At 40.0% G+C, this 27,052-nt stretch overlaps 1 protein-coding gene across 2 annotated transcripts in view; it reads left to right on the forward strand.

Moving 5' to 3' along the window:
- The first annotated feature begins 10,072 nt into the window (after nt 1-10,072).
- Nucleotides 10,073-27,052, forward strand: part of ABLIM1 (actin binding LIM protein 1) — a 143,657-nt gene continuing 126,677 nt past the window's right edge. The window contains exon 1 of one of the 2 annotated variants that reach the window (XM_056351185.1): nt 10,073-10,392. In XM_056351185.1, coding sequence (XP_056207160.1) covers nt 10,149-10,392 — 244 coding nt within the window. In that variant the 5' untranslated portion in view covers nt 10,073-10,148. The remainder of the gene's footprint in view (nt 10,393-27,052) is intronic. The other variant, XM_056351186.1, reaches the window with a different exon arrangement.

The raw sequence follows: 27,052 nt of genomic DNA on the forward strand, positions 1-27,052 counted from the left end.
TGCTTTTAGTAGGAATGTTGGCAGTGGATGAACTGATCTGAGGTAATTTCTGGCATCCTGTAGCAGTGCCATATTTTCCACTATATAGAAAGGTAACCTCCTATTCTTAGTTTTGATGGACATGGACAAAAAGTTTGTACTGGCTTCTGAAAGGTCCTTAAATTAGTCTTTAGAGTATGAAGAAAGAATCTCTTCTAGGGCTTCACTGAAGCTAGGAGAGGGCAGTATGAGTGCAAAAGTTATCCTTTTAGAGTTATGTCATGCCCTGAGAATGGCTGTAATGTTGGAGAACTTGAGAGTTTGATGCAGCAAAAGAAATACTTAATTCTTCTTCTCATCATTTGTGCTAGTTCTACATCTGCAGGAGAAGGTCCACTGTTAGGAGAGAATGGGGAATGTTTAACTAAGATGTTTAGTAAGTCCTGCAGTGACCTAGAGAAGACATTCTTTTAATATAAATCTTTGTTCAGCGTTTGAGTAAAGTTGCCATGTATTGTTCTGTAATTGTGTGACTTGTCAGAAGAGAGAGTATAATTATATCCAGTTTATTTTAATACATAACAAGAGGAGTGGTGCTTTCTTTGATGTCATGCTTGTAACACATTGCATTTTATAAAGGTACAAGAAATAATATAAGGGTTGAAAGAACACTGAGGTTTCAACTTTGATCTCTTTGCTTCCCAACTTATTTCTGTCTCAGTTACTATGAGGTCTGCATCGCAAAGAGAATGTTACAAAGAGTTTCTCCTCTCAGCTGGAAGGAAAATGTCAAAGTTCAAGAAAGGAAAAGTAAAGAAAAAAAGTCTGATTAAAGGAATTGCATTTATCTTGAAAGACTTTGCTCTGTTTGAATGAAAGATACCTACACATTGCTGAGGAGTAGAAAAAACCCAACAGTTTCCTACTGAATATCTGAAGGACTGCCAACTTCTGCCAGGATCCTTTTTGCTAATTATTCCCTGGAGAGGCTTAGGCGTCTCTTTAACTTAAAGCATAGTGCATGGCCCTACGGAAGTCATGGGATTATTTATAAGTTTTGAGATAGGGAGGCACTTGAATTGTGTTGTTGAGTCAGTTGTTCAATCACAGACTCTTGGGAGTGCAGCAGTTTTTATATTTATATTTCATATAGCTCTCGCTATATACTACCTACAAAATTGCACCAGTTGTCAGCAATTACAGATGGGTTTTTTTCCTATGTATAAGTAAAAAGATTTGGTTTTGCTGTAAGAATACATGGTGCAGTGTTCTTGACATTATATAGATCAATAGCTTAGCCTTGTGCTGCCAGGAAATAAAATGCTGAGCCACCTCATCTAGTAATAATGCAACAGACTGATCCATTAATGCGCACAGTTATTTTGTGTCTGATAATACTCTGACAGAGATATTTTTGTCCATGACTAGTCCAAAATAAACATTGGGATTGATAAAGTAAGGTAAACAGCCTTCAGTTGAGTCATGCCTTTTGTCATTACTCGATAACTGCACTATTCTAGTCTCAGCAACCAGACTAACAGTGATTTTCCTTCTTAGGGGCAGAATAGCTAAAAATGGAATTTTCAGATCAGAGATGTACAGAATTATGTTTGCCTTATCTGGTAACATGATTCTCCAGGGGAACTGAGCACTTTTGGTGTTAAATAAGAGCTGCAATCTACTGGAATCATTAAAAAATAGGGTAATGAAGTTGGAAGGTAATTAAGATCAAGGAGAAGCACTCAGCTATGCTTTACATGACCTCTTTTTTTAATGCTGACCAGTTACGGCCAAGTGTTGTTATCTGTGGTAGTTCTATAGTTTCCATCATCACAGAATCTATCTGAAAACTTCAGTCTTTAATGTACCTGTTGTCACAAATCCCTAGTGAGGGGGGAAAGTGATACAGGGAAACAGAAAGAAAGAGATTAAAGGAATGGTTTAGGGACAAACAAGTCTGTGGGAGAGCAAAGGCTCCATGTTTCTTAAATCCCAGGTTAGCATTCCAGCCCTTCAGCCTTACTTTCTTACTATTAATCTCACTATTTATTAATAATTTGAATATTTGATTATGGAAGCAGATACTTTGTAGCTGTGATGGCATTAAATGCTAAAAATGGATTTTAGCAAATAGAATTTAAATAGAGCAGAATAGGATCAACACAGGCTGTGCTGGATATGGCAGTAATTCATCTGGGTGTTGGTGACATTCTTCACTAGTACTTGTTTTAGCGTAGCATCATACCTGAGGCCTTGGGTCGTTAACGGGAAAATACATCGGCAGATGCCTTTAAGCATAGGTGTTAGAAAGCATGGACACTTCAAGATTCAGTAAATGTAATTTTTTGTTGTTCTGTTAAAGGACAGCTATAGCCAGAATTGATTGCAGAATTAATCTTGCATGAAGATCAAATGATGCAAAGGGAGTGATGAAGCCACATAGTTTGGTTCCTTTGGCAGACTGAGGGTCAGTTCTGAATATACGAACTTTCAGCCTTCTGCCTCCAAAGAGGGCCCGTTTTGTGTCACCATTTGGGGATTTACTTGGCTGTCTCTGCTGTAGCTTTAAACCTGGTGGAAGAAATAATTTAAAAAATGAAACTGGATGACCTTTACAAATACCTGCTTCCTGCAGAAGATAGAAAAATAATTTGAGAAATCTTTTGGTAGATTTAAAAAATGTTACGATTGGTGAGTTGGGAATGACAAGGAAAGTGAAAGTTGTTTGGTTTGGTTTTTTTTTTTTTTCAAGTTTCACAACAGTAATGTAGGAAGAGTTCGTATTTTGGTTTATGTTAGTGACTTTGAAGTTTTACAGATAGTTTTGTTTCTTGCTTTTAGATAAGCTTAAGAGATGCTTTTTAAAAACAATTTATGTTTGTTTATTTGCAGTACTCTTAGTGGAAGTGGATTATCCAATACAGAAACAATGTAGTTATGAAATTGATTTAAACCATTCTTTCATTTCCACTGGATGTGTATCTGATCCCTGGCAGTGGCCAATACCTGATGCTTGAAAGGAACGTTTTAAGACTTCTAGGGGTAGTAGAGAGTACTTTGCTAACTAACATTATTGTTGTTTTTTTTTCCTAACGTACTTTGAATATTTCATCTGGTGATAGTACAGAGAGAAATCAATTTCAGCCTAGCTAATAATTGCAGTTGATGGTAAATGGCTAGTGTTTCTCTCTCTTTTGTCCAAGAAAAAGATGATTAGATGTAATCTCAAGCATATTGTTTAGATATTTTTGTTTGTTTAATCTTTATGTGCACTGCTTCACTGAAGGTGGATGCTGGAGTTTAGGGAAGTGAGTCAGATTAAATTTCTGAATGTACAGCAAAGGGAAAAGCATTCCCAAGAGCTTGTTATGCTGCCTGTCCAGCTTTACAATGCACTGCAAAGCTGGTCTTTTGTTATCGAAGGCTCATGTGCCATGAAAGTTATCATACGTAGTTGATAACAGGAAGCTGAGCACAATGCTTTAATTCAGCTGAAAGATTTTGCAAATGTCATCAGTTGGGAAAGGAAATTGTCACCATGTGGTCTTAGTTAAATCTGAGATAGAAAGGTAGTTGTGTTTTCTCTTGCATTTTTTCTTGGTTGCAAATTGTAGCAGAAGAATAGAGGACAAAGCGATGTTTAATGTATGTTTTGAAAAGAACATCAAGAAGAAATCAATACATAAAATTTGCTTTCTTATTTCTGAATTAGTTTAACAAAATAGCTTGTGCATGCACATCTTGCTGTTAATGTATAAAAGTGAGATCCAATTTGCAGTGTGCCACCTTGGGAGATCCCCAGGTGCGTTTTCAAAGAGTTAATGTTTGATATGGTGTAAGCTGATACAAATGTAGCTGCTTCTTGTTCAGACTTGAACTTGCTGTTGTCCTTTCATATAGACATTCAGACTTTGTGGACTTGACAGACTTCATAACACACTGTGTTTTGCATGTGTGTGCTGCAAAACCAGGTGTTTTGGATGGAGTTTGGCTAGTGATTAGTTAAGTGTCAGTTACAATAGTAGTGAAGGAAAAAATCTTGACTTGGCAGCTTGATAACAAGCCTAAATGGCAGACTCCTGCTTAATTGGGTTACTCAGCTGAGTTACAACACAAATAATTTTACCTTTCATGTCACTTTAACCTGAGTTAGCCCTTTTCAGCAAGTCACTCTTTTTTTTTGCCGGTAAAGAGATGCCCTGTGGCTTCGTGGTCTTCATGTTTCTCCTGCCATAGGCAGTAGTATAGCTTACCTTATAGAACCTTGTATGGGTTGAAACCAGTAAATGAACATGGTAGAGACCTGTGGACTGTAAAATTCATATCTATATAGATCCTTCATAGTGTTTAGCATAATAGAAGATATTAATGCCCCTGAGTTCTTTTTTAACTATATCTTGTGCTTTTACAGACAACAGATTGTTGAAGTAATACTAAAGAACCAGGGTTTTCAATCTGTTGTGAGCAGAATTTACGTCTAGATGTATTAGCACAGATCTCTTATTTAAAGCATCTACTTAGTAGTAACAGTGCTTAATGTGGACATCAGCAGTCATTATATGATCTCTGCTAAATATTTTTTCATAAGTGGACATTATTTTAGTGAGGAAGCAGAAGACATTAAATGAATGGATTAAAAGCAAGCATGGTAGACAAGGAGGATATTTGTCTCTGAGGAATACATGTTCTTTGCTGGAAATGGTCACCTGAGTTGAGAGTATAGCCAAAGCCATTCTGCAAGTATTTAGCTCAGTAGGTGTCATTAACTGTGTGAATTGTAGTGGATTTTCTTATGCGCTTTCTCCCCTAGTTAGTCTGATAGTGCTCTGCCCTTGTCTCTGAAGAGCAGAGCAGAGACAGCTATGTGTGGGCACTGCAGCTGGCTGGGAGCAGGGCTGCTGAGTCAGTTCTTGTGTATTTTCTTCTCAGCCAAGATAACAAGATTAGGTGGGCTTCATGTTCTAGAGAGTGAGCTGAGAAAATACCTTCTTCCTTTTGCTCCTGGATGTGGTGCCTTAGTTCTTCTGAAATATGTTGTGCTGGAAAGTACCAGAAAGTACGATGATGTTAGTACCTGGGCTCTTTTTTTGTTTGTTTGTTTTTAGTCCCCAGAAGATATAGAGCATTGAGAAGTGGTTCGTGGTAATATATGATGAACTGGTGGTGCTTTTATAGCAGTGGACATGTCTGCTTGCTGGAATATGTCCTAACACATTTCAGTGGTGGTGGTAACACTATTTCTGGGTCTGCACTAAGTGAACATATTAAATTTCTCACGGATCTGAACATAATCCCAACAATATTTCCCCGTGTGCACCAAGAGAATGAGTTTTGTTGCAGTTTGAAAGTATTTTCTGTAAACTATTGGAATATAATAAGCTGAGGTACTTCTTAAGGACTAAACCATGATTACTTCAAAAGCCACAAAGTAGCTTTGCACTACCGGTTTTTAAAGCTCAGCAATTTTTACGTAGCACCTGAATTATTAATGGTGATAATTGGAGGAGGAAGCTCTGTTGTTTTATCAGTCTCAAGCAAGCAGTAGCTGGTTGACTCTGCAGAGAAGGGCAGCTCCTTCTGAAGCCATGAGTGAGCAGGTCCTTGGTGAGGCAGCCTGCAGTGAGGATGGCTTGTGTCACTATGCCCAGAAGATGACTGCCTGTTTTGGACGTTTAGGTAAAGAAATTAAAGGTGTGCATGTGGATTTTTTGGTCTCCGTTATGTGGATGAAGTGTTTTCTCAAGTTTACAGTAAATAGCTGGATGTTTTGTACATCAGCCTGCGGTCTTAAGTAAATTGTGTGTCAGAAGTGAAAAAGCTGCACGTGTGGAGTAATTTTACCACAAGTAGAAAGCTTTTGTTTGGTTGATTTTTTTGAACTGGAATGTTAGAATTTTTTTTTTTTTTTGCTCTTGCTTGCTGTTTTATTTTATTGCTTGGATAACTATATTTCTTGGTATAAATAGACATAGTGCTTGCTCATTTTTCATTTATGTGAAGCTCCCACCTCTCCCTTTTTCCATACTCTCAGTATCTTTGAGATTTCTTACATGGGAGATGAAGATAATCCTGTCGCCTTGGACAGATGCATGAAATATTATTTGGGACTATCTAGCTGTGCAATAAATGTGTTACCCTCGGAAGTGGTATAAGGGAAAAGGAAAAAAAATCATTTTGTTTTACCTTGGCGTCTGTGGTTTTACTTCAGTTTTTCTCTGCAGTCAGGTTTTGCTGAACTAGTATGAATTCAATTTCTCAGGTTTTTTGGTTGGGGTTTTTGTTTCTTTTGGTACAAGGATAAAGTGATGCTGAAATGCATTTGCAGGAAGTTTAATTCTGATGGCAGAAGCGATTAAAGACAGTATTAGCGCACTACACTTTTCTGGCTTTTATTTAGTTGAAGGGCCAGTTTAATCCTCAGTGTTGCTCAGGAGGATGGAGGTGTATTTTTTCTACTACTTTTGTAGTAGAAGAAGGGCTACTACATTAGCCCTTGGTGTCTAATTTTTGCAGTTATTCGGTGCCTGCTATTCTGTTATGCAATTTATTTGTGGATTGCAGTCAATTTTTTTCATTACTTCTGTTCTGGTAGCATTAGTACAGAAGCCTTTGTTCCTGGTTGTATATGAAATTTACATGTATTTTTATCATCTGGGCAGCCAGTCGGTTTGGTGAATTCAGAGGGGATTGAACACAAAATGCTTTTGAGAAGGCTGAAAATATTTATGAAGTTGGTAATGAGATAACATATTTAAAGTAGCTAGTCTGCTTAATTCCTGCCTCACATCCAACCCCTTGTGAAAACTGCCAGTCTGGAAAGTACCCATACCTCAAACTGTGCTCTGTGAAGGCTTGAGCCCTCAGCACCGGCTGCTCGGATCAGCCAGGGCTTTGACTTGGCAGGGCTTTAAAAATGTTTTGCTACTTGGCAGATACTGAGGACGTTTCCTCAACACTACTGGGTTGGGCTCCCTGGATTCCTGAGAATGCCTTTCAAGAAACATAAGGACAGGGTTGTGCCCTTGTGTTTTCTGCCTTTTTTTTTTCTCTTCAGCAAGAATATTAGAAATTAATCTTTGCCACTTAATCGAGTGCTTGACTTAGGTGGTAGGAGGTTGCCACAGTCTTTTTGATTCTGGCTAAGGCTAAATCCCAGCGCTTGGAAACAGTGTTCGTACATGGCTGTCTCAGGCCTTGTCCTTTACCTTGGACACAAGGATCTGACCCTTGAAGCCAGCTGCTCCAAACAGCACTTTGTCTGATTTGGGAAGCTGCTGTAATGCTTCTTGGTCTTGTTTTGCTCATTTCTTGTCTTCTTGTATTTCATCTTAACAGGATGGAGGCTTTTAAAGACATACACTGTATTTAAAGAACATGAACAAAAAAATCATACTGTTTTGTGTTATAAGCAGCAGCTAGTAGTGATCTTTGAGATTGTAGTTACCAGACAATGACAGCAATAACCGGGGCTGGAAAGGGACGTCATTAGTCTTTTTCAGAGGAAGAAGGACCTTATCTTCAATTAAGCAGGATGCTTCTACAGTGCCACGTTAAGGTCACAAAATGCAAAACTGAGCTGTTCCCGTGGACCCCACCAATCCATGTGTCCTGGTGGCAGCAGGAGACTGGGTTTTCCTTTGCTATTTGAAATACCATTGGGCCCTTCTACAGCGGTCACAGGCTGACTGCTTCTGTGGAGGAGATGCTGTGGGAAAAGGGCACTGATCTCTGCTGCCTCCTGAGCTAACGCTGGAGTTGCTGCACCTGCAGAAGCCATGCCTGCTACATGCAGGAACAGATGGGTCAAGCCTCTTTGCCTTTGCTCGGCCTGTTCACCTGTATCATTTATTTGCAACTCTTCTGGGCAAACTGCAAGTTAAAGGAATCAGCAGAGGCTTTATACAGCTTATATGGTATCTGATGATGTGGGAGAAGACTACAGTTTTGTCTGACTGCTGCTACACCACAGATCATCCTAGTTCAGTGCTTCCTGCAGTAGCTGGTGTAACGACTGTCTGGTGAATGTAGCTGGAAGGTTGGAACCAGCATGGCTGGTTGCAACGGAAAGCGGGGAGTCAGTCTTAAACCAGTGCATCCAGACTCCAATGAAGGACAAGCATTTTTTCTGGGATGTAGACAGCCAAGCTGTAGCAAGTGTTGGAACAGTTTAAAAAGTTACCGCAGAGCTCCCCTTTCTGCTTTCTGAGGATTAACTTCTGCCGCAGAGTTAATGTCAGGGCAATGTGTGCTTTTGCCTCACCTATCTCTACGGGCAAAGTCCACCTTGACGTGTTGGTCAGGCTGGATAGTTGGCACTGCTGTGTCAAATGTCAACAGCCTTTGCCAATTATCCAGCAACAAACAACACTCTTATACTGAGCTGGGAGATACTTGTGTTAAGAGTGCATCCAGCTGTCTCCTATGAGTCATCCCTCTGCTTTAAGCACAGATGGTGATCCACCCTAGGCTGAAGTGGTAGAAGCTTTTGGAGTTTCAGAAGATCTGTCTTTTCAACTGAATGGCTGTGGTGTGTAGGTCTATAGGTTGTGAAATCTGGGAGGGATTGAAAAATGGCTGCAAAGCTTCATTTCCTAGGGGGAATACTTAAAACATGGCTTTTGCCGAGATCTCTGATCTGATAGAAGATCCTCTAAGACATAAGTCAAATTGCTATATTTATTGAGCCAGCTCTTCCTAAAATATGTATTAGCATCACCCCATTAAAATTAATGGTGCAGGTTTGTTCTGGCTTTGTTCCACTGTATCCATGGTTGATTATAAAACCCAGAAGAATGGCTGTTTAAGGGGAACTGATTTTTTTGGCTTGTTTTCATGATAACATTGAAGTCATACAACTTGAAAAATAAAAAAACAATTGACCTGATAGGAGGTGTGTAATAATAGATGATCTGTAACAGTCTTCTCTTCAAAGCCTGTCCCCATCTGTAGATATTACTTGAACTCTGGGTTTTGAGGGAAGAATTGAGTGACAATTTCTTACTGTGCTCAGTAAGCCTATTGTTTGTTAGTTTTTTTTTTTAACGTTCTGGTTTAGCAAAAGCCTTACTGGAAGCAGTTCAATTATTACACCACGTCATTTTGCAGCTACAGGTAGCTTCTGTGTGTTAAGGGGAATTGAAAGCCTGGGCCAAACACTGTCTGCGCAGTTGTCTCTGGGGGTTTGACTGAGTAAAGAATTTAAAGTTGTCTCTGAGCAGGTCCTGGTCTGGGCTCTACTTGTAACTTTCTCTTACAGATGATGAATGTTGGTTTAGGTTGGGTTTTTTGTGTTAGTGTTGTGGTTTTTTTGTTTTTGTTTTTTTTTTTTAATTTTTGCTTTGGCATTTCCTGCGACTTTACAGTGCCCCATTGATGATTAACTCTGCCTTTACCCAGGGAGAAATATTCATTAGATGATTAGATTAGCAAATCACTGAAATTGGATTAATGTAAATACTTCTTGTAAGTGAAGCAGGAAAGGTTGGCACAGTATCTGCAAAGCTTCTTCTGTCAGCTACACAGGAAAGTGGAGAGAAAGAGCACAAGCGAACCAACTCTTAATAGGGGAAAGCTTAAGTGCTTTTGTATTGAATAGGGAGTGAAAGCTGCAGAAAGGATTTCTCCAAAGAAATCTGCTCATGAATTAGTGCTAGGCAGCCTTCACGCATTCCTCAAAAAGGAGGACCAACAAGCGCTATGTTTACTATAACCTTTTTGCTGTAGCGCATGTGCAGACCTAGCACGGAACAGGGGCATGGTAGATTAAAAGCACAGATGTGCGTTTGTAGCTTATGATGATGATTCTTCCATAATAAGATTTTTGACACAGCAAGGTTTTTTGATTTTAAACTAATCCTCTTATATAACTCAGTTACGTTCTTTCTCTTGTCCTGAATATTAATCTGATTTTCAGATACTCTTTATGATTTTGCTTCCAATTTTTGTGTTCTCAGGGATGAGTTGCAACTGATTACAATAGTTGTAGATGGGAGTCACCTGATCAAGCATACTGTCGTAATCTCTTGAAGATAATCACTAAAAATATATCTTCCTTAATCTCCTTTGCTGGATAAGAGAAACAGAGAAGGATTGGTATGGGCAGTGTGCCGTGAGTAGTAGACTGACTACTTGCACTACTGGTTGCTTTCCCTAGCTTTTTCTGAATAGAAATGCCATCTTTCCCCATTTTAAACAGCGTTAGGAAGCTGTGTGGATCAAGTAAAACTGAAGAATTGGTGCTGGAAAAGGTGAAATTCAGAAATTCAGTCAAAAGGATGTCAGTTATTGAGGATGGGGATATTGCAGAGGTCTTGTATCTCATTCCTAAGCAGAGTTTACTGAAGCAACTGCCCTGCTTGAATCCAGATGACTACTACTTATGTGAGCAGTTAATTGACACTCCTGAGGATCTGGGTAAGTGAGGACTGGCATTAGATCTTGAGTTTTGGTTCGTGAATAGGCTAGATAGCTTTACAGGTAGATTATATTTTTGTAGCAGCAGGATGCTTTATGACAGCAAGTGTGTTTGGGTGTGGAGAAATATTTTATCACTGACAGAGGAGAGAAAGAGGAGTAAAAAGCCAAACTAGAATCTGAATAGTCAAAAGCAGTTGATGGATATAGGTGAAGCTGTCTCTATGTGGCCATCCTGGGACAAAGGGGGCCTTAATCTGCAGAAATTCTCAAGATAGAAAAATACTTTTTGAAAGCACAACATCCTGTGGTAATGTCTTCCAGAGCTTTCCTATGGGTTTTATGAAACTATGTTCCCTTTTGCTTGTTTTAAACCTATTGCCAAGTAGTTTCATTTGAAGCTGTCTCACTCTTTAATTGGAAGAGGTGATTAAAAGTCTGTGTTCACCTTCTTGTCACTTGTGAGTTTATTAGGCTTCTGTTGTAGCTTCCTTTCCAGGATAAGCAGTCATAATTTATTTAAAGGCTCTGTGCAGGAGCCAGTCAATGCCTTTGACTATCCTTTTTTGCATTTAATTTTCTAATTCTACTATAACCCTTGAAAAATTGGGGAATAGAACTCTATTCAACATGTAGCATAACATGGCTGTAGGTACAGTCATAACAACGCTCTTTGTTCCTCCCAGTAGTTCCTAAAATTTGGTGTATGTTTTTAATTAATATTGAACACTGGTTTATTTCTTCATAGAGCTGTCAGTGGTGGGAGAGCTTATATCTGGAATTCATCAGTTTAACTGATTCGTTACAATCCATTAAATTTTTTTTTTTAAAAAAGTTTTCTGGAAACCCCTATCTGTGAAATTGGCTATAAATGTTAATCTGAAGTTCTCAGATAAATTGCAAAAATACTCCCTTCTAGGACTTGCTTTATGGACCTCAGTTTTGGTCACCCAAACTGCTTATGTGGTGGAATTTTGCCCGTACTTAGCAGATCGAAAGAACTGCTACACACTTGTCACTCTGCCCAGCTCCTCAGAATGTTAGTACTGATTGATTGTGTATGGTGAGCAAGTATTTTTCAATGATCTACTTTCAAGTTTGTTGTTTCATCAGTGCCAGGTAATACTTTTTCATCTATGGAAATAGCTTTTTGCTAGTCAGCTCTGTACCCAGTGAACTTCACACTCTTAGAGTAATACTGGCCAAAACCCATATGCTGTTTCAGATGGTTACTACTTCTGAGTAATCAAATATTTTAAAACTAAATTTTTAATTCAAGTGTTGCTAAAACACATGTCAAATATATAATAAGGCTGTGAACCAGAAAAGGCAACTACCATTGTGCCTTGCCAGCCCCCACAGTGTTTCACATTGATATTCTGGAGAAAACTACAGACGATTTAGGCATTTTTATAAATCATAATTTAGGATAGAAAACTAACTGAATTAACAGTGACCAGCTGTATGATCAATCCATGCAGGACTCCAAAGAAATTCTTCGCAATCATAGCAGGCTATGAGCCACCTTTTTGCACAGGTGCAGTTTTCTTCTTATTTGTATGGGGCTTAAATCAGTCTAGAAATCAGCAGTTTTGCAGTTCTTCACTCATTTGTAAGCAATCACAAAGATAGCAGGTCAGGTTCTGATTAACATTGTGCTACAAAAGATAATGCAAATAACCACTGGGGCTTTTTTTCCTTTCATCCTACATTTTGGGTCCCACTATTCAGTAGGATGGGTATTGTGGTCCTGCTTTCCAGCGCAATGGGTAGTGCTAGCTGAAAGGTTGCAGGCTGTCTGACGTCTCAGCTTTACTTAAATTACAACAATTGGAATCAGAATCTCACCAACTTAGAAGAAAACCAGTAGAATGGTTTTTGGAAACGGCCTGATTGTAAAAGCTGTGTATGACTTTAAGATGCAAAACGCATGTCTGTCTCTTAGGCCATGTGCCTGATTGCGGATTATAGTGCATCAAGTACTACAAGATTTAGCAGCTTATATACCCCGCGGAAAGACAGTTTGCTGTCTGTATTTGGCTTTACAAACAGAGATTGGAAATTAACCTGTTCAAGGCATTTGAAGTCACTAAACATTTTCCTTGCTGCTCGTAAGTGGAATCTAACCAGCAGGAAAGGCCCCCGTTTTAGGTTTTTGGAAGGTCAGGAATTGTCAACAAGTGCAGAGCTATTTAGTATTCAGGAGGCGAGAGTCTTCTGAGTCTCACTGATTGAACCCGTTACTTGCTTTTACTTAGCACTTGTATCCTGAAATTCTGTCCCCTTCTTAAAGGGGAAGTTAAAGTGGTGAAAGTTAAACTTGCCTCATCAGGTTAAATGGTGGCATGACACTGATAGTTAAAGGTACTCTAAAAATTGAAGAAAACATTTAAAAAAAATTCAACAAGACTAGAAAGGCTTTGTTTCACTGAAAGGACCCTCGTTCTGCATTTCCCTTGAGTTCATTTGACCAAAGACTGATGAGCCACCTCCCCTCCTGTTTCTAGGGAAGGAGGTAAGGGACTGTTCCCCATGAGAAGGGTGGCTGGCTGCGTGGTTTGCTGCAATAAAATCTGCCTTAGCCTAGAAGACCTGTTCAGCAAATGGCCTTGATTCTCTGGAGGCCAGGCTCTGACACAAAGGGTTCTGTGGAAAAATGTCTGACATTCAGGACTAGCAAAAGTTGAAACTTCATTGCAAAAAAGCAGTGGAAATTTAAAGCAAAAATTGGCTGCGAACTGTGTGATGTTGCTTCTTGTACGAGATACTGTTGTCTGTTGCTTGTACAGATGACACCTTATGTGCCCCTCCAGGCTGATTACTCTTTGGGTGTGACAGTGGTATACACCTGACAGAAAGGAGATGTATACCGTATTACCTAACACAGCACCTCTATGACCTTTAGTAACTTTATGCAACAGTGAATTTAAAGCATGGCTTGCGAGAATGGCTGCTTGTGTTGGATTAGCTGCATGTAAAGGAAGGCAGAAGGAACCTGAGAAGATGAGAAGGGCATGGGGGGAATCCAGGGAGCATGAAAACAGCTTGATGGTAAGCCAGGGAGCAGACTGGACTGGTACAAGAAAATTTATGAAGAACCAAGACCCTACGTACTCTTTGCTGGGTTAAAAACTGGCTGGACGGCTGGGCCCAAAGAGCGAATGGAGTTACATCCAGCTGACAACCAGCCACAGGTGGTGTTCCCCAGGGCTCAGTGTTGGGGTCGGTTCTGTTTCATAACTTCATCGACTATGTGGACGAGGGGATTGCATGCGCCCTCAGTAAGTTTGCAGATGACACCAAGTTGGGGGGCAGTGTTATCTGCTGGAGGGCAGGAGGCTCTGCAGAGGGACCTGGGAAGCTGGATCAATGGGCCAAGGCCAGTTGCATGAGGTTCAACAAGGAGAAGCTGGTGAAGGGTCTAGACAGCAAGTGCTATGAGGAGTGTCTGAAAGAACTGGGGTTGTTAAGCCTGGAAAGGAGGAGGCTCAGGGGAAGAGACCTTGTCATTCTCTACAGCTACCTGAAAGGAGGTTGCAGGCAGGTGGGGGTTGGTCTTTTCTCCCAAGTAACAAGTGACAGGACGAGAGGAAATGGCCTCAAGTAGCACCAAGGGAGGTTTAGATTGGGTATTAGAAAATATTTCTCTACTTAAAGGGTTGTCAAGCACTGGAACGGGCTGCCCAGGGAAGTGGTGGAGTCACCATCCCTGGAGGTATTTAACAAATGTGTAGATGTGGCACTTAGGGACATGGTTTACTGGTGACTTGGCAGTGGTAGGTTAGTGGCTGGACTTGATGATCTCAAAGGTCCTTTCAAACCTAAATGATTCTATGATTCTGTTGCTCTCTACAGCTTCCTGAGGAGGGGAAGTGGAGAGGGAAGTGCTGATCTCCTCTCCCTGGTATACAGTGATGGGACAAGTGGGAATGGTTGAAAGCTGTGCCAGCTGAGGTTTAGACTGGATGTGAGGAAGTATTTCTTTACCAAGAGGGTGGTCAAACACTGGAACAGGCTTCCTGGAGAGGTGGTCGAAGCCCCAAGCTTGTCAGTGTTTAAGAGAGATTTGGGCAATGCCTTTAATAACATGCTCTAACTTGGTATGCCCAGAACTGGTCAGGCGGTTGGACTCGCATTGTAGGTCACTTCCAACTGAAACAGTATATCCTGTTCTATGAGAAATGGGGTCTGGGGAAAAGGTCTGTTTTTTCTGTCTATGTTTGCAGGGAGGAGGGATCCAAGAGATCAACATGGTGATGTGAGGGAAGGCACAGAGGCAGGGTGTTCCTCACAGGAATGGGCTTTACAGATCCAAAGTAAAAGGTCCAATTATAAAATACTAGCTGTAGCATAAACATTTGCTCACTGTTGTACATTGAAGTGTCCACACATCATCTTGCTTGCGTCAGTAGAGTTTTCTTGCTGTGTTTTGGCAAGACAGCTAGAGCCCCCTGCTAGGGAAACAAACAGGCACTGTTTTTCGCCCCATCGCCATTTTCCTTTCATAGTACCAAGATGTGCCCAAGATAACCCTGCAGACTGCAGTTTTTTTAACACCAGTCCCTGTTGTTACCTGGACAGAAAGAAGGAAGGCGGGGAGGGGAAAAAAAATTCAAAAAAATTCCTATTTTAATTTTTGGTTGTACCTGCTAGTGGTGTTTGTAGTAGCTCCCCACAGAATGTATGCTTTATGTAACCTACAGCCAGCGGATTTTAATGGGGCTGTGTGAACTTGTCAGGTTTCCAAAGCTAAGCCATCCTGAATGCAAGTGGTGATATGAGAGAGAAAAATCCAGGTTCTGTTGGCATTGTAGTAGGCAGTACTCTTTAGAAGCTGAGAGGTGCTGAACAGACGGCTCATGTACTTCAGATAAGGTGGTTCTTTTTGATGGTTTTTCAAATTGATTCCTTTGAGTGAGTGGTCTGCCCTGGCTTCAGTCCCTACAATTTATTTATTTATTTATTTAAGTAATGCTGACTTACATGATTGAATAAGAAGCGTGCTTTTAAAGTTCTGTGTTAATCCAGGTTTAGGAGCGTTATATCATTCTTCTGCAGGACAGTGTCTGAATTCAGAATAGTCCTGATAAGTCAGCTAGATGGTTTGAAGTCATGTAGCAGAATTTCAGAGACTAAAAGTGTTAAGTGTTGAACTTGCACAGATAAGAAATGGAAAATAGCTAACAGTACTCCAGAAAAGTACACGGAAGATGATGATACTTAACACAATGTATTGTGTTATATATCTATATATTGATATGTATCGACTGTATAATAATGCTGCAAAACCCCCCGTTCTTTTTCTGGGATATGTTAGTAGGAGATATGTACAGCAAGGTAGATAATTTTTCTCTGTTCCTGTTACTGAAAAGGACTCTGCTGGATACTGTCTCTAGTTTTGGATATTGCAGTTCGAGAAAGATACTGGTAAATTGGAAGGAAACTATTAGAAGGCAGTGAGAATAGCATTAGGAAAAAGGACTTGTGAGAAATGATTAATGGAATTAGGTTTGCCTAGTCCAGAAGAATGGAGATGAGGGATTTAGTCACTCTTCAGATGAATAAGGGGTTGTCAAATGGATGTGTTCTGCATTGTCCCGAGAAGCACAGACAAACGTGCTTGTGAAAAAATGCTGAGTAGTGGTTTTGTGTTTGAGTAGCAAGTACAGCTGAAACTGCCTGTGTTAGGCACTAATGGTCTTTGCTTCTGTAAATATGAAGTTAGCTTGATATTTTTTTTTAAAGATTAAATTTAAAAAGAAAATTTTGGACCAGTTCTTCATCCTCTGTGTGTCTGCAGTATCTCTACTTCAATTTAAACACTGCTGCCAAATTTTTACTTGAAGTATTTGAACACGTAATGTCGTCTTAACCCTTGGTGTCCCATTTCAGATTTCCATTTGCTGTGGGGCAAGTTGTTGTCCATGTTTGAGGTCAGTCCAAGCTAACTTGCTTAGGAGTACATCAGTGGTTTAGCATTAATCTGCATTAACGTAGCATGGTTTAGAGCAATGGAATTCACCTCTGTAGGTCTCACTGCTCCATCTCTGCCTAAGTTATTAGCTGTTATCTGATAAACAAGAACAAAATCACAGTTCCTACCGTTACTAGATGCTAGCAAGAAAGATGAGCCGAATCAGCTTTAAGTAGAAAGGAATAACGAAAAATTTCTGGGTTTTCTCCGTGGCTGTAGGCAATAACAGTGGTGTGAAGACTGTTAAGGGGAATTGAAGCTAAGGTCCTGCTTACTCTGTCGCTCCACAGTACTGAGGGGTGTAGGCAGCTCTGACTGGAAAGAGCATATAGTGGCTACACCTCCCCCCCCGCCCCGTTCTTTACAGGGAGTCCTGCCTTTGTGCTGTATCTGATTGAAACTTCCTCTCCCATGTCCGTCCTCTGCAGTTGTATAACCTTGATAGTTTAATCAAACAGCCAAGAGAGAAATGCAGTCGCAGTGCCGGGCAGAGGGAGCAGGACAGCGGCTGTGGGCTGCCCTGGCTGCTCAAGGCCACCACGGCCTGCCGCCAGCAGCGCGGGGGCGTCCAGGCATCTGAGGTGGAACCTGGTTTCCAGCTGAAGAAGGTCTAGCCTGTTTGCCAGTGGATAAAATACTGGTGACGGTGGGATGAGGAAAGGAGAAATGGAAATTGCTATTTCTTCTGTGCTGAAAGCCATCCCTTGGGCCTGCTCTGCTCATCCCGAAGGTGAAATAGTGGGAGAGCTGCAGAGCAGTGAGAAGGGCATAGGAAATGGCTGTTGTCACTGGCTCCAGCTTTCACTTTGGGCATGGAGGGTGTAGAAGAGGAGAGAGAAGCTTGGTGCATGGCCTTTTCCCTTGCTTCATCCACTCCCATACATCCCTCATGTACTGCTTGGGGAGAGGATGAATACTGACTGCTGTCAGCTCCTCCTCCTCCTCCATGCCTGAGAGGCGGGGATATCACTAAGGAGACTTATATGTATACAGGGACCTCAAAAGTGGCTTTTTGTCTGAGAGAATGATAGCTATTTGGTAGACCACTGTGAGCTGCTTTTTTCAGTGAAAAGGCAAATAGTTAATGGAAGGAGAAGGGAAGAAAGGGAAGTGGGAATGTTCTCCACCCAGGTGATGCAGACAAGGTACAGCTGAGACTGAAAGAAGACAATGTTAGAATGGGCGATTGGGGTTACAGTATTTATATTATCCTGCTTTTGGTTTTTCAGTTATTTTCCTCTAAGGAATGGGTCTTTATGGTGGGATGCAGAAATTCTGTGGTACCAGGGAATGTTTTATCACTGTTTGTTACCACGTGAATTAGACGGTGGAGCTGCCTGTGCAGTTTTCAATGTAAAACATAGCAGCATCTAACTGTAAAGTGCAAAAATACAAACCCCATTAGCTTATTGGTAGACATCAGTACTTGAAGGATTCAGTGTTGTTTGTTTATTTTTTAAGTTGGCAAACTCTCCTTTAAAATACATGAGTCTTTCTTTTGGAGCAGAGGCAATAATCCGTCTGGTTTGGTGTAAACTAACTGTGAGCAAACCTTGCAGAGCAGCAGCAGCAAAACAGCTTTTATAGTTAGCTTTTAAAAATTCCTCTTGGTGCAAAAGTTGGAATCAGTTATGCCTATTCTGTTTTGACTATCAATTGGTTGTATGTCTGCTTAATATTTTGATGATCATCCTACTATTGAAACAGCAACAAATAATTCAAAAGAAAGCTTCAAACATGTAAGTTTTTACATGCTGGAACAAGTGACCTCCCTAGCTAGCAGATAAAATCAGAGCCACTAATAGGAAAGTTCCAGAAGCTGGAGTGAGGAGATAAGAATTTGTGTGCTGTAAAAGCTTTTTTGAATATATTAATATTACACTATGTAGCCAAGTTGTATCTACTTGGAAAAGGTATTTTTATTTTTTCTTTGAGGTCCTTTGTAGTTCATTTGAAAGGATGCTGGACTGGGAAATAGCTGTTGGGAGTGAGATAAGTTTGCAGGACTGATACAGGTGCCTTTTTTAGAGTCCTTTTTATAGTTTAATATGGAATCAGAAGAGAAGGCATTTGTCATTTGGCACAGTGAAAACTGATTAGTACGGTTTAAATATAAGAGTAGTATATATCTAGTGTCCACATGGTGGGTTGCCTGATCTTCAGGGATTGTGGACTGGTGGTGTTGCATGCTTTGCTGTGTATTGTATTGCTGAGGCAGCTAGTGCTTGGTGGGATACTCTGTCAAGTCACTTGAGACTGCAAAGCAAAAAACTTGTTTCTTTGCTCGGCAAACTGATTGGTGGAAAGCTGCTTCAGTCCGGTGTTTCATGGACCTTTCACGGAGAAGCTCTTTAGACTAGTGAGTCTTTCCTGCATTCCTGCTGATTTAACTGAGCCAACAACTCTCAAGACAGGCTGTGGGGGTTATTCTGCAGAGTTAATCCAATTCTGAAGTGGATTATCAATATCAAATCGCCTTAACCTTAGGCATGCACAGTAAAGCATGACACTTGGAATCATGGAATCATTTAGCTTGAAAAAGACCTTTGAGATCATTAAGTCCAACCATTGCCTGTATGCTTTCCTGTTGGGGATTCCTGCCTTCGTGGAAGTGAGTTGCAGTTTTCAGCAGTAATTGTGGTTACTATCAGTAATGGTTACTGACAGTACTCTCCTGTTTTTATCAGCAACAATACTGGTTGTAATAATGATTTGGCTAGATGAATTAAATTTATAGCAGGTGAATAGTGATGATTTGATATGGTAGTCTTAAAGAAAAATACTGAGTTTAAACCACTGTCACTACAGCATACTACTGTACTATATATCTCAGTTCCGTGCCAAGTATGTATGCATAATGTGAAAGTTCACACACGTGTTAAGAAAGCATGATCTCCTTTCTAAGGATTAGCAATAACATAAGCAGTTTGGAAGCCAGTTGTTACATCAGTAATATAAATGTGTGTTCAGTGGTTAATGTTTGTACATACCTACAGTCAGATTACCCACCATGGAGCTTTTAACGTTTTCGGGTCTGTTGCAAAGAAGTGTAATGTAACTGTCTTTTCTTGGCTGTTTCTAAAGATGATCTGGAGGTTTCAGGTGCTTTTTACATCTGTGTGTGTTATAGGCTTCTTAATGTTTAGAGCAAAGCCAAGTGTCCTTGTTTACTTATTTTGTTTTGTGATAATTAGTTTTATCAGTATTTTGCAGACTATTACTGTTATGCAGAATAGCACCTACTAAGAAAATCTTGCTTGCAAGAACCTCAGAAAACCAGATTTTGTTTTAAGAAATCCAGACCTCTTAATAAATCAAAACCTGAGAAATGTTTTATTCCTGAGGAGTCTAATTTGAAAGAATATTAATAAATGGTTCTACTAAAAAAGCAATAAACCCCCAAGTCCTGTCAGATCAGAATGATCTTTTGCTGAATCAAGTGATTGATATATCTGCTAAATTTTAATTTCATTTAATATAAAAGAATGGTGACACATGATTATAAACACCAATATTACAGATTGGAGGTATCCAAAATAGCATGACACAAGCTGCGAAAGAAAGCCCAGCACAGCAGAAGAGATGTGGGTAGGACCCAGGCCATCAGGCAGTACTTGCTTGGGGATCAGCCCTATCGGTAAGGACAACATGATTATCCTAAGATGTAGGATTGCAGGGCTGTAGTATGTCCTAAGAAAGAACCATATTCCCCTCGGGTGGGTCTGTGTATGCTCCTCTAGACTTTAAAACTTGTAATAGGGCAACATAGAGGATCTGAGGTGGCGAGTCAGGCTGTGGGTCCCCTATAGCTGCTTAACATTCTGCTGGTTCCACACAGGGCAGCATGGTGAGGAGATGGCCTTAAGGAGAGGTTGGCACAAACTGCGGTGTGAAGTGATTACAGAGCAAAAACTGTGTGGAGGAAAGACTATAGGATGACTGCCATAAAGGAGCTTCCCGTGCAGCTTGCCTGCGGGCTTGGGAAGACTAGTAGGTTTACTGGAAGAACCTGGAGAGACAAAAGTGCAAAGCATGCAAGAGCAGCCTTACTAAACACCTTATGTTTGTCGTCGGGAGCGAACACCCAGCTGTTCACAGCTAGTAATGGCAACAGATTGGTCAGGTACAGGCTGAATTCTGCTCAGCAGTGTGTCTGAGTGAATCTGAAAATCTCCACCAACATCATCAACTGCGCCCAAGTCAGTTGCCTGGCTTCTTTTATACTACAGTCCTTAAAAAGCATTGCTGCTTGAGCTGTTTTCAAAAGATGGAAAATGTGTTAATTGTCCAAGTGGTTGAGGGAGAGGCATCAGAGGAACAGATTTCTGGAGCAGGGTATGTTCAGGAGAAACAGAAGCCAGGAAATACTTAAATGTATGGCTTTTGAGAATGTTAAAACTGGAAATTGTAGGCTTCCCTGTCAGAGCACTGGGAGCACTGCTCGGTTTACAGGTCTTTTGCAAGAAATCCCATGTTGACATTGGTTTTTCTCCAAGCAGGCACAGTTAGATCAGGATAACAATTAGAGCAGGTCATGAAAGTGCGACATTTCCTTCCTGGAGAAGGGAGCATTTTGCTAAATGCCATAATCAAGACTTTATAGAAGTGATGGCTCTCAACTGACCTAGGTTGCACAGTGGTTAAGCTGTGGAAGCCTGTGGCAGGCTTTCTTGTCAAAACTGTTTTTGCCGGAAGCAAGGACATTAACCAGAGGGTATTTTCCTGGATATTAATTAATAGAACAACTTCTCCCCTTTCCCTTTCTGTTTTCTAGCAGACATGATTGATGAACAAGAGATATCAGTCCGTTTTGAAGAAATTGTAAAAAACCTGTCCGCTGATACTTATAAGCCATGATCTCATCTGTGAAGAATGAAAGCAAGATAAAAATATGAAAGTCAGCTTTTAAAATGAGAACAACAAATCGTAAATCATAGCTCAACTGTGTAGTATCTTACGCTTTTTCAACACTATCAAGGTACAAGAAAAGGTGAAACAAACAGGTTTAGCTCTCCCTTTGTGGAGCGACCTTGGTATGGTTCTCATGCCCCTTGCGGAATGCACAGGATAATTTTCACCAGAAAATAACAGCAACATAAGCATGTTGTTTAGCTATAGTATATTCATTGTGACTCTTCCACCTACGCTGTGTTCAAGGGAGACTCTCCATTTAATTTGTGCCATGGGAAAGGTTATTTAAAGGAAAAAGGTTATTGTGCTTTCCTTTAAAATTGCCACCTCTAAATAACAATAAGTACCAGGGATTTGTTTCCAGATTTGCTATTCCTCTTTCATCTCCAGTTTAGGATATCTGAGTAGACTCTGAATTGTACAGTGGGGTAAATTTTAGTCTTCAGGCTTAATACAGTGAGATTAAAACCAAAAACCATCCTGGTTTAAAATATTTGTCTGCTCTTTGTATCTCTTTATTCAGGAGTAAATTACATTTGACTCCTAAATCTCCAGTGTAATTTACTGCAGTCAGTATTTTAAAATTTATTTTTATGTGCAATGTTGTAGTCTAACATTGCAGCTTTCCATGGCTGAATGATGTGAGGAAGGGCTTCTATTCAGCTATGGGTGAGATGAGATACAGCAGTGCTAATCTCTAGCACATGTAAAAAATGGAAGTAATGAACTCGGAGAACAGAAATCCAGATACCAACAGGCAGCTTCTGTGTCAGCAGCTGCTGGAACAAAAAATGAATGACAATCATTGCCAGCCTTGTGTCTGAAGCTCACAGGAAAGGGTTAACATTATCCATGCATGTTTATCTATAGACTGTACTCTGCACATCAGATCAAATATTTATGAATGAAGGGCAGATGTGCCCCTTTTGGGAGGGTGCCCCTTTCGGGAGGCTGCCCCCTAACTGTTTACAAAATACTGTTTGAAAAAGAACACAGCCAGGCTGAGTTACAACCTGACATCTCTAACCAGTCAGAAAAGTGACATAATGGATTATGCCTCAGTGTTGGTGGGGTTCAGCCTGGCTCCCCAGTTGAGCCTCAAATGCTATTAATAGTAACACGCTGAGTCATAGAAGCAAGAATGTCAGACTGCCTGGGCTGTGCTTCTCTTAGACGTTAAGACTGCTAACAATAGAAAGCCAGCCTAGATTTGTTAGAATAGAATAACTATTTTTTTTCTATGCATGTGCCTGAATCCCTATCTCTCCCTTAGTTACTTATTTGTTCAAGAATGTCACGGAATAAGAGAGATCTTCTGGGTGAGGCAGACTGGCTTGTTTAATTTCTTTCTGTTCTGGATGGCATTTACACAAAACATTTATAATTTATTTACTGCAAATATTTTTAACACTGCATGCATGCTCTCATTTTTTTTTCCAGCAGGTATCAGCCATCTGCTGCTCTGTCTGGCTGATGCCTACAGCTTTTTTCTTTACATTAATTTTTCTCTCCCTACATATAGTATACTGCATTGAGAAGGAATTCCCTTGTGGAGGCGTGAGCTCCAATTTAAGTCCAGCTCTCGCAAATCAGAGGTTCTTCCAACTCTGCGTTGAACATGGCTTTTGCTTTAGGGTGCGGTATAAATGTAATTGCACCTCCATGTAACCTAAAGCACATTTTGCACTGAGTTGTGGTCAAGTTGAAGCTATAGACCAATGAATCTGCCCGTAATCTAGCCCAGAATCTCTTTGTATGTGACCCAGTTCTCTACTACTGATGTTACATTTGTGTTTGGCAAGTCAATTCATTTCCCTTTGTCATTTTCTCTACCTCTAAACGATAAGTATTAAAATTTATTGTCCAAGCAAAGGTATGATGACATAGGTTTCTATTGGTGAAGTCACTTGTAGCTAGCTAAAATGAGGAATGAAGTAATTTATAAATAAGAAAAAAGTGACCTATAGTAGCAGAGAGAGAGGTTCCTCAAAATCTTGATACTGGCAGTATATATGTATTCAAAGTAATACATGTTAAGTGGTTTTTAATAGGCATTCAGGGGTTTGACTAACCGTATTTCCAAGCTTTTCTTCATAACTGCAAATGAAAGGATACTTATAAAAGAAAAGCTTTGTTTCTCATCTGACTCAGACCTGTATCTTTTAATAGAAAAGAAATATTCTGAATCTTGCTACAAGATGATGAGACTTGGCAATATTGTCTGGGGTTTTTTTAACATTAGCTTGCTGACCAGTCCTTTCTCAGAGTGTAATGCCTGGAAAACCATAAATTAGAAGGTCAGTTTGGTGCCCAGGTTCAACACTGGTGCTTTGTCTTGTTGGGGCTGTGAAATGCGTGTGGAAGTGCTGCTGTTTCAGTATGCTCTGAACAGTTCCATGAGGGCTCATGGCTATCATTTCAAAAGGAATAGCGTAAGAGGAGTTGTGGTTTACAATTATTTGATATTTCAGAATACAGCATGTACCTTGACTCACAGCAAAAAAATTGTTTCTGGCACTCCCTGGCTATGCTTCTGAACCTGGGTGTTCACTGAGTGGTGACAGTTCTCTTTTTTTTTATTATTTTTTTTATTGTTATTTCAAGGTACTGAATATAGTCAGTATTCCCAGCTTGCACAGGTTGTATGTTACTCTCTTCTGTACTACAGTTAGAAGGCATTGAGAGACTATTTATTAGCATGTTTTGTGTTCTAGTAATTGGCATTTGGTAACAGCTTTAGAGTAAAACCAGGAGTGGATAAACAGTGCTCACCATAGAAAAGCCTCTGTGCCGCAGCCTACTTCAGCGTTTGCCTGTGTTCGTCTTGTATTTCTCCTCTTGATCCTGGCTCAATTTGAGTAAATAAAGTAATAGGAAACTCACAAATGCTGCTTTAGCTTTCTGTGTGTGTTTGAACAGCTCTGCTGTTCTCTCTCACATCTTCTCACTTGCAGCCTTTTGCCAGTCATTCTGGAGCAAATTACGTTGCCAGCTCCGTTCTGCGAGGGCAGAGGAATGCAAGGTGGTGTCAGTGGCTGGAAATTAGGGACAGTGGAATTCAGCATTTGTTCCACAGCAGCAGCTGTAGCTGGTTGTTTCAGCACAAGGGGCAGAGTCCACAAGCAGGGTATGAGCTGCCATTAGCCATAGGAAAAGACCACAGTGGAAGAAGATAAGAAGCACAAGAAGAAAAGACATGGTGACGAGCAATCGGACCTGATCAGATCTTGTGGGAAATCTGACCGAGGAAGATAATTACCTGGAATAAGCTGCCTTTTTTTTTTTTTTTTTTTTTTTTTTTTTAAATCCACCTCAGCCGGACACTGCTGGAAAAGAGATTGTGTTTAAATTACTTCAGTTAATTCTTTCTGCTTCCAGTACAAAGAAAATTTGTTTGCCATGGTGAAAGAAAAAGGTAATTATGTTTGTTGATAGACTGGAGATGAAACAACCTCATATGTCAGCCATAATAAGCTGAGGTTTAAACCTTCAAATTTAAAATGAAGCATGCTTTGATTGACAGTTACTGTTTTCCTTTCTATAAAAGTGATGTGCCAAAATCTGCAGTGGATTGCATTGATTATCTTTGTACTTGTTTTAATAAGGGTAGAGTCTGGAACACACACAATTTAGCATGTGTGTGCAGCTGGGTTCCTTCTGTGTGTACATGTTTTTTTTGATGTTTTTTTTTATGTGAATTAACCCAAGTTTGCTGTTGCCTGTTTTTTACCTGTATTTGCTACAGTTCAAAGAGCTGTGACCACCAAAGCAGTTAGCTTAGAATTTTAAAGATAAACATTGATACATTCAGCAAGTCTGGACTTGAGAGGGTCATGTTTTACCTTTTTAATGAAAAAATGGATTATATGAGATTTTGCATAATGTTTGAATTATGCAGCAGTAAATTAGGTAACTGAAACTGATACCTATAAATAACATTTTAAGCCTCCTACCAAAACATTTACTAGTCAAAGAATTTAGAAACGGTTGTGGGGTCTTTCCTTACTCTAATAGTGCTCTATAGCATTAATTGCATTATGAAGATGTGAAATTGTATCTGAGTAGTGGATTGCATCTGTTTTTGGAGCATTATGTGATCACAGATAGCTTCAGACAGAACTTCTCTGTTCTGTGAAGAGGGGGATCTGTGTTCTTTACTTTTGAGGACTTTGTAAAAGATAATGTGGGATAAATTCAAACTAGGGAACAAACAAATAAGCATGCTGAGAAAGAGTGAGCGGTTTTTCACCTCTGAACACCCATGTTAAGATTATTTTTTTATGCTGTAAATGAAGTAAATGGAGTGAATTTAGCTTCATAGTTGTTTAGATTGATGAGAGTGGGACAAGTGCCTCATTAGTCTGCCATAGTATCAGATGTATCCAGGGAGTTAGTCATAGGTATATACTGTCTACTGATAATTTTTGTTGATGAAAAGCAGTGGCCCAGCATAAATAGTATTGGCTACTTAGCAGAATTGATATGTTACATTTACAAGACCATTTTTATAATGTCAGTGCTGAACTAGTCAACAGTGGTGAGCTGTTGACCTGCTACCAGTATCAGTAAGCCATACCAGCGATGATTTAAGTAGCAGTTTCATGCCAAATCCTTGCAAGTGCAAGTTTCAAAATCATTTGAATCAAGTATGCCACTCACTTTTAAGAAAAGTGTGTTATCGTTCAGCTTATCACTATTGTTTCTTGTTTTCTAAGATCCAATTTAAAGATGGGCTGCTGATTTTCTTGAAGTGTACATAAAAAGTCAAGCCTTTAGTTGTGCACTCAGTTTTGATCCTCTGATACATTTCTGCTCCCCACCCAGCTGATCCTCAGTTCTTTGAGCTACCGGTGCAACATGGGGCTGTACCTTAGGAGTACTAAGTACAATTTTAGCATCTCACATCATGAAAGTTGTTGTATACCTGTAAGAAAATTAAAATAAGCCCATTATTTTTATAAAAAATGCAAGGGAGAAAACCTAGAATACTGGGAAAAATAGACAATAAATGGTTAAAAATGTGCAAAAGACTTGTGTTTAAATTGCCTGCTTCCCCCTCCCCACCAAGTTTAATACATTATTTACAATGGCTATTAATATTGATGTTGGATATATTTTTTTTTTCCTGTTCACACAGATAATGGACTGAAATAACTGAATGCTGTCTTTAATTTTGTCGTACATTTACTGATATTTCATATCTCATGGCTGCAGAGTAAGAAAGATAGAATCTGTTTAGTATTTTGCTTTTCTACCTTATTACTTTCAAATAATCTCTCCAGCAAAGTTGTTTTTTTTAATGATTTCTTTTGTGTTTTCCTTTACACCCCCACCCCCAACTTCCTCCACCCGCTCGCTGACTTTAGTCAGGATATCAGGAGTTACTGCTACTTTAAAGCTGCTACAAAAATTACTGTCTAGAGTGATGCCTTGCAAAATGCAGGCCAGTGCAGCGTGGCTGGTACCCTTCCTTCCAGCCACTGCTTGAATTGCTGTTTGAACAGGCTGAAAATGCATTTAGTCCTGTGTTATTTCATAAACATATTAACTAGGCACTGCAGGGGCTGGTTTCAACTAGAAAAATGCAATTCTGAATCACTGAATTGCAAAATGGTTAGTAACAGTTTTTAGCAAATTAGCATGCTTCATTATGCTCATATTGTAGAATGATTTCAGTGTCTGCCTGGTTAGTTCATACACAAAAAAAATCCTGAGGCCAGGGTGTTTTTTGCTGACACCAAATGGCGCTTCCTGAATTATGTCTGACTGATACCA

The sequence above is a fragment of the Falco biarmicus genome, chromosome 9 (genome assembly GCF_023638135.1).
Source record: "Falco biarmicus isolate bFalBia1 chromosome 9, bFalBia1.pri, whole genome shotgun sequence".
NCBI lineage: Eukaryota > Metazoa > Chordata > Aves > Falconiformes > Falconidae > Falco > Falco biarmicus.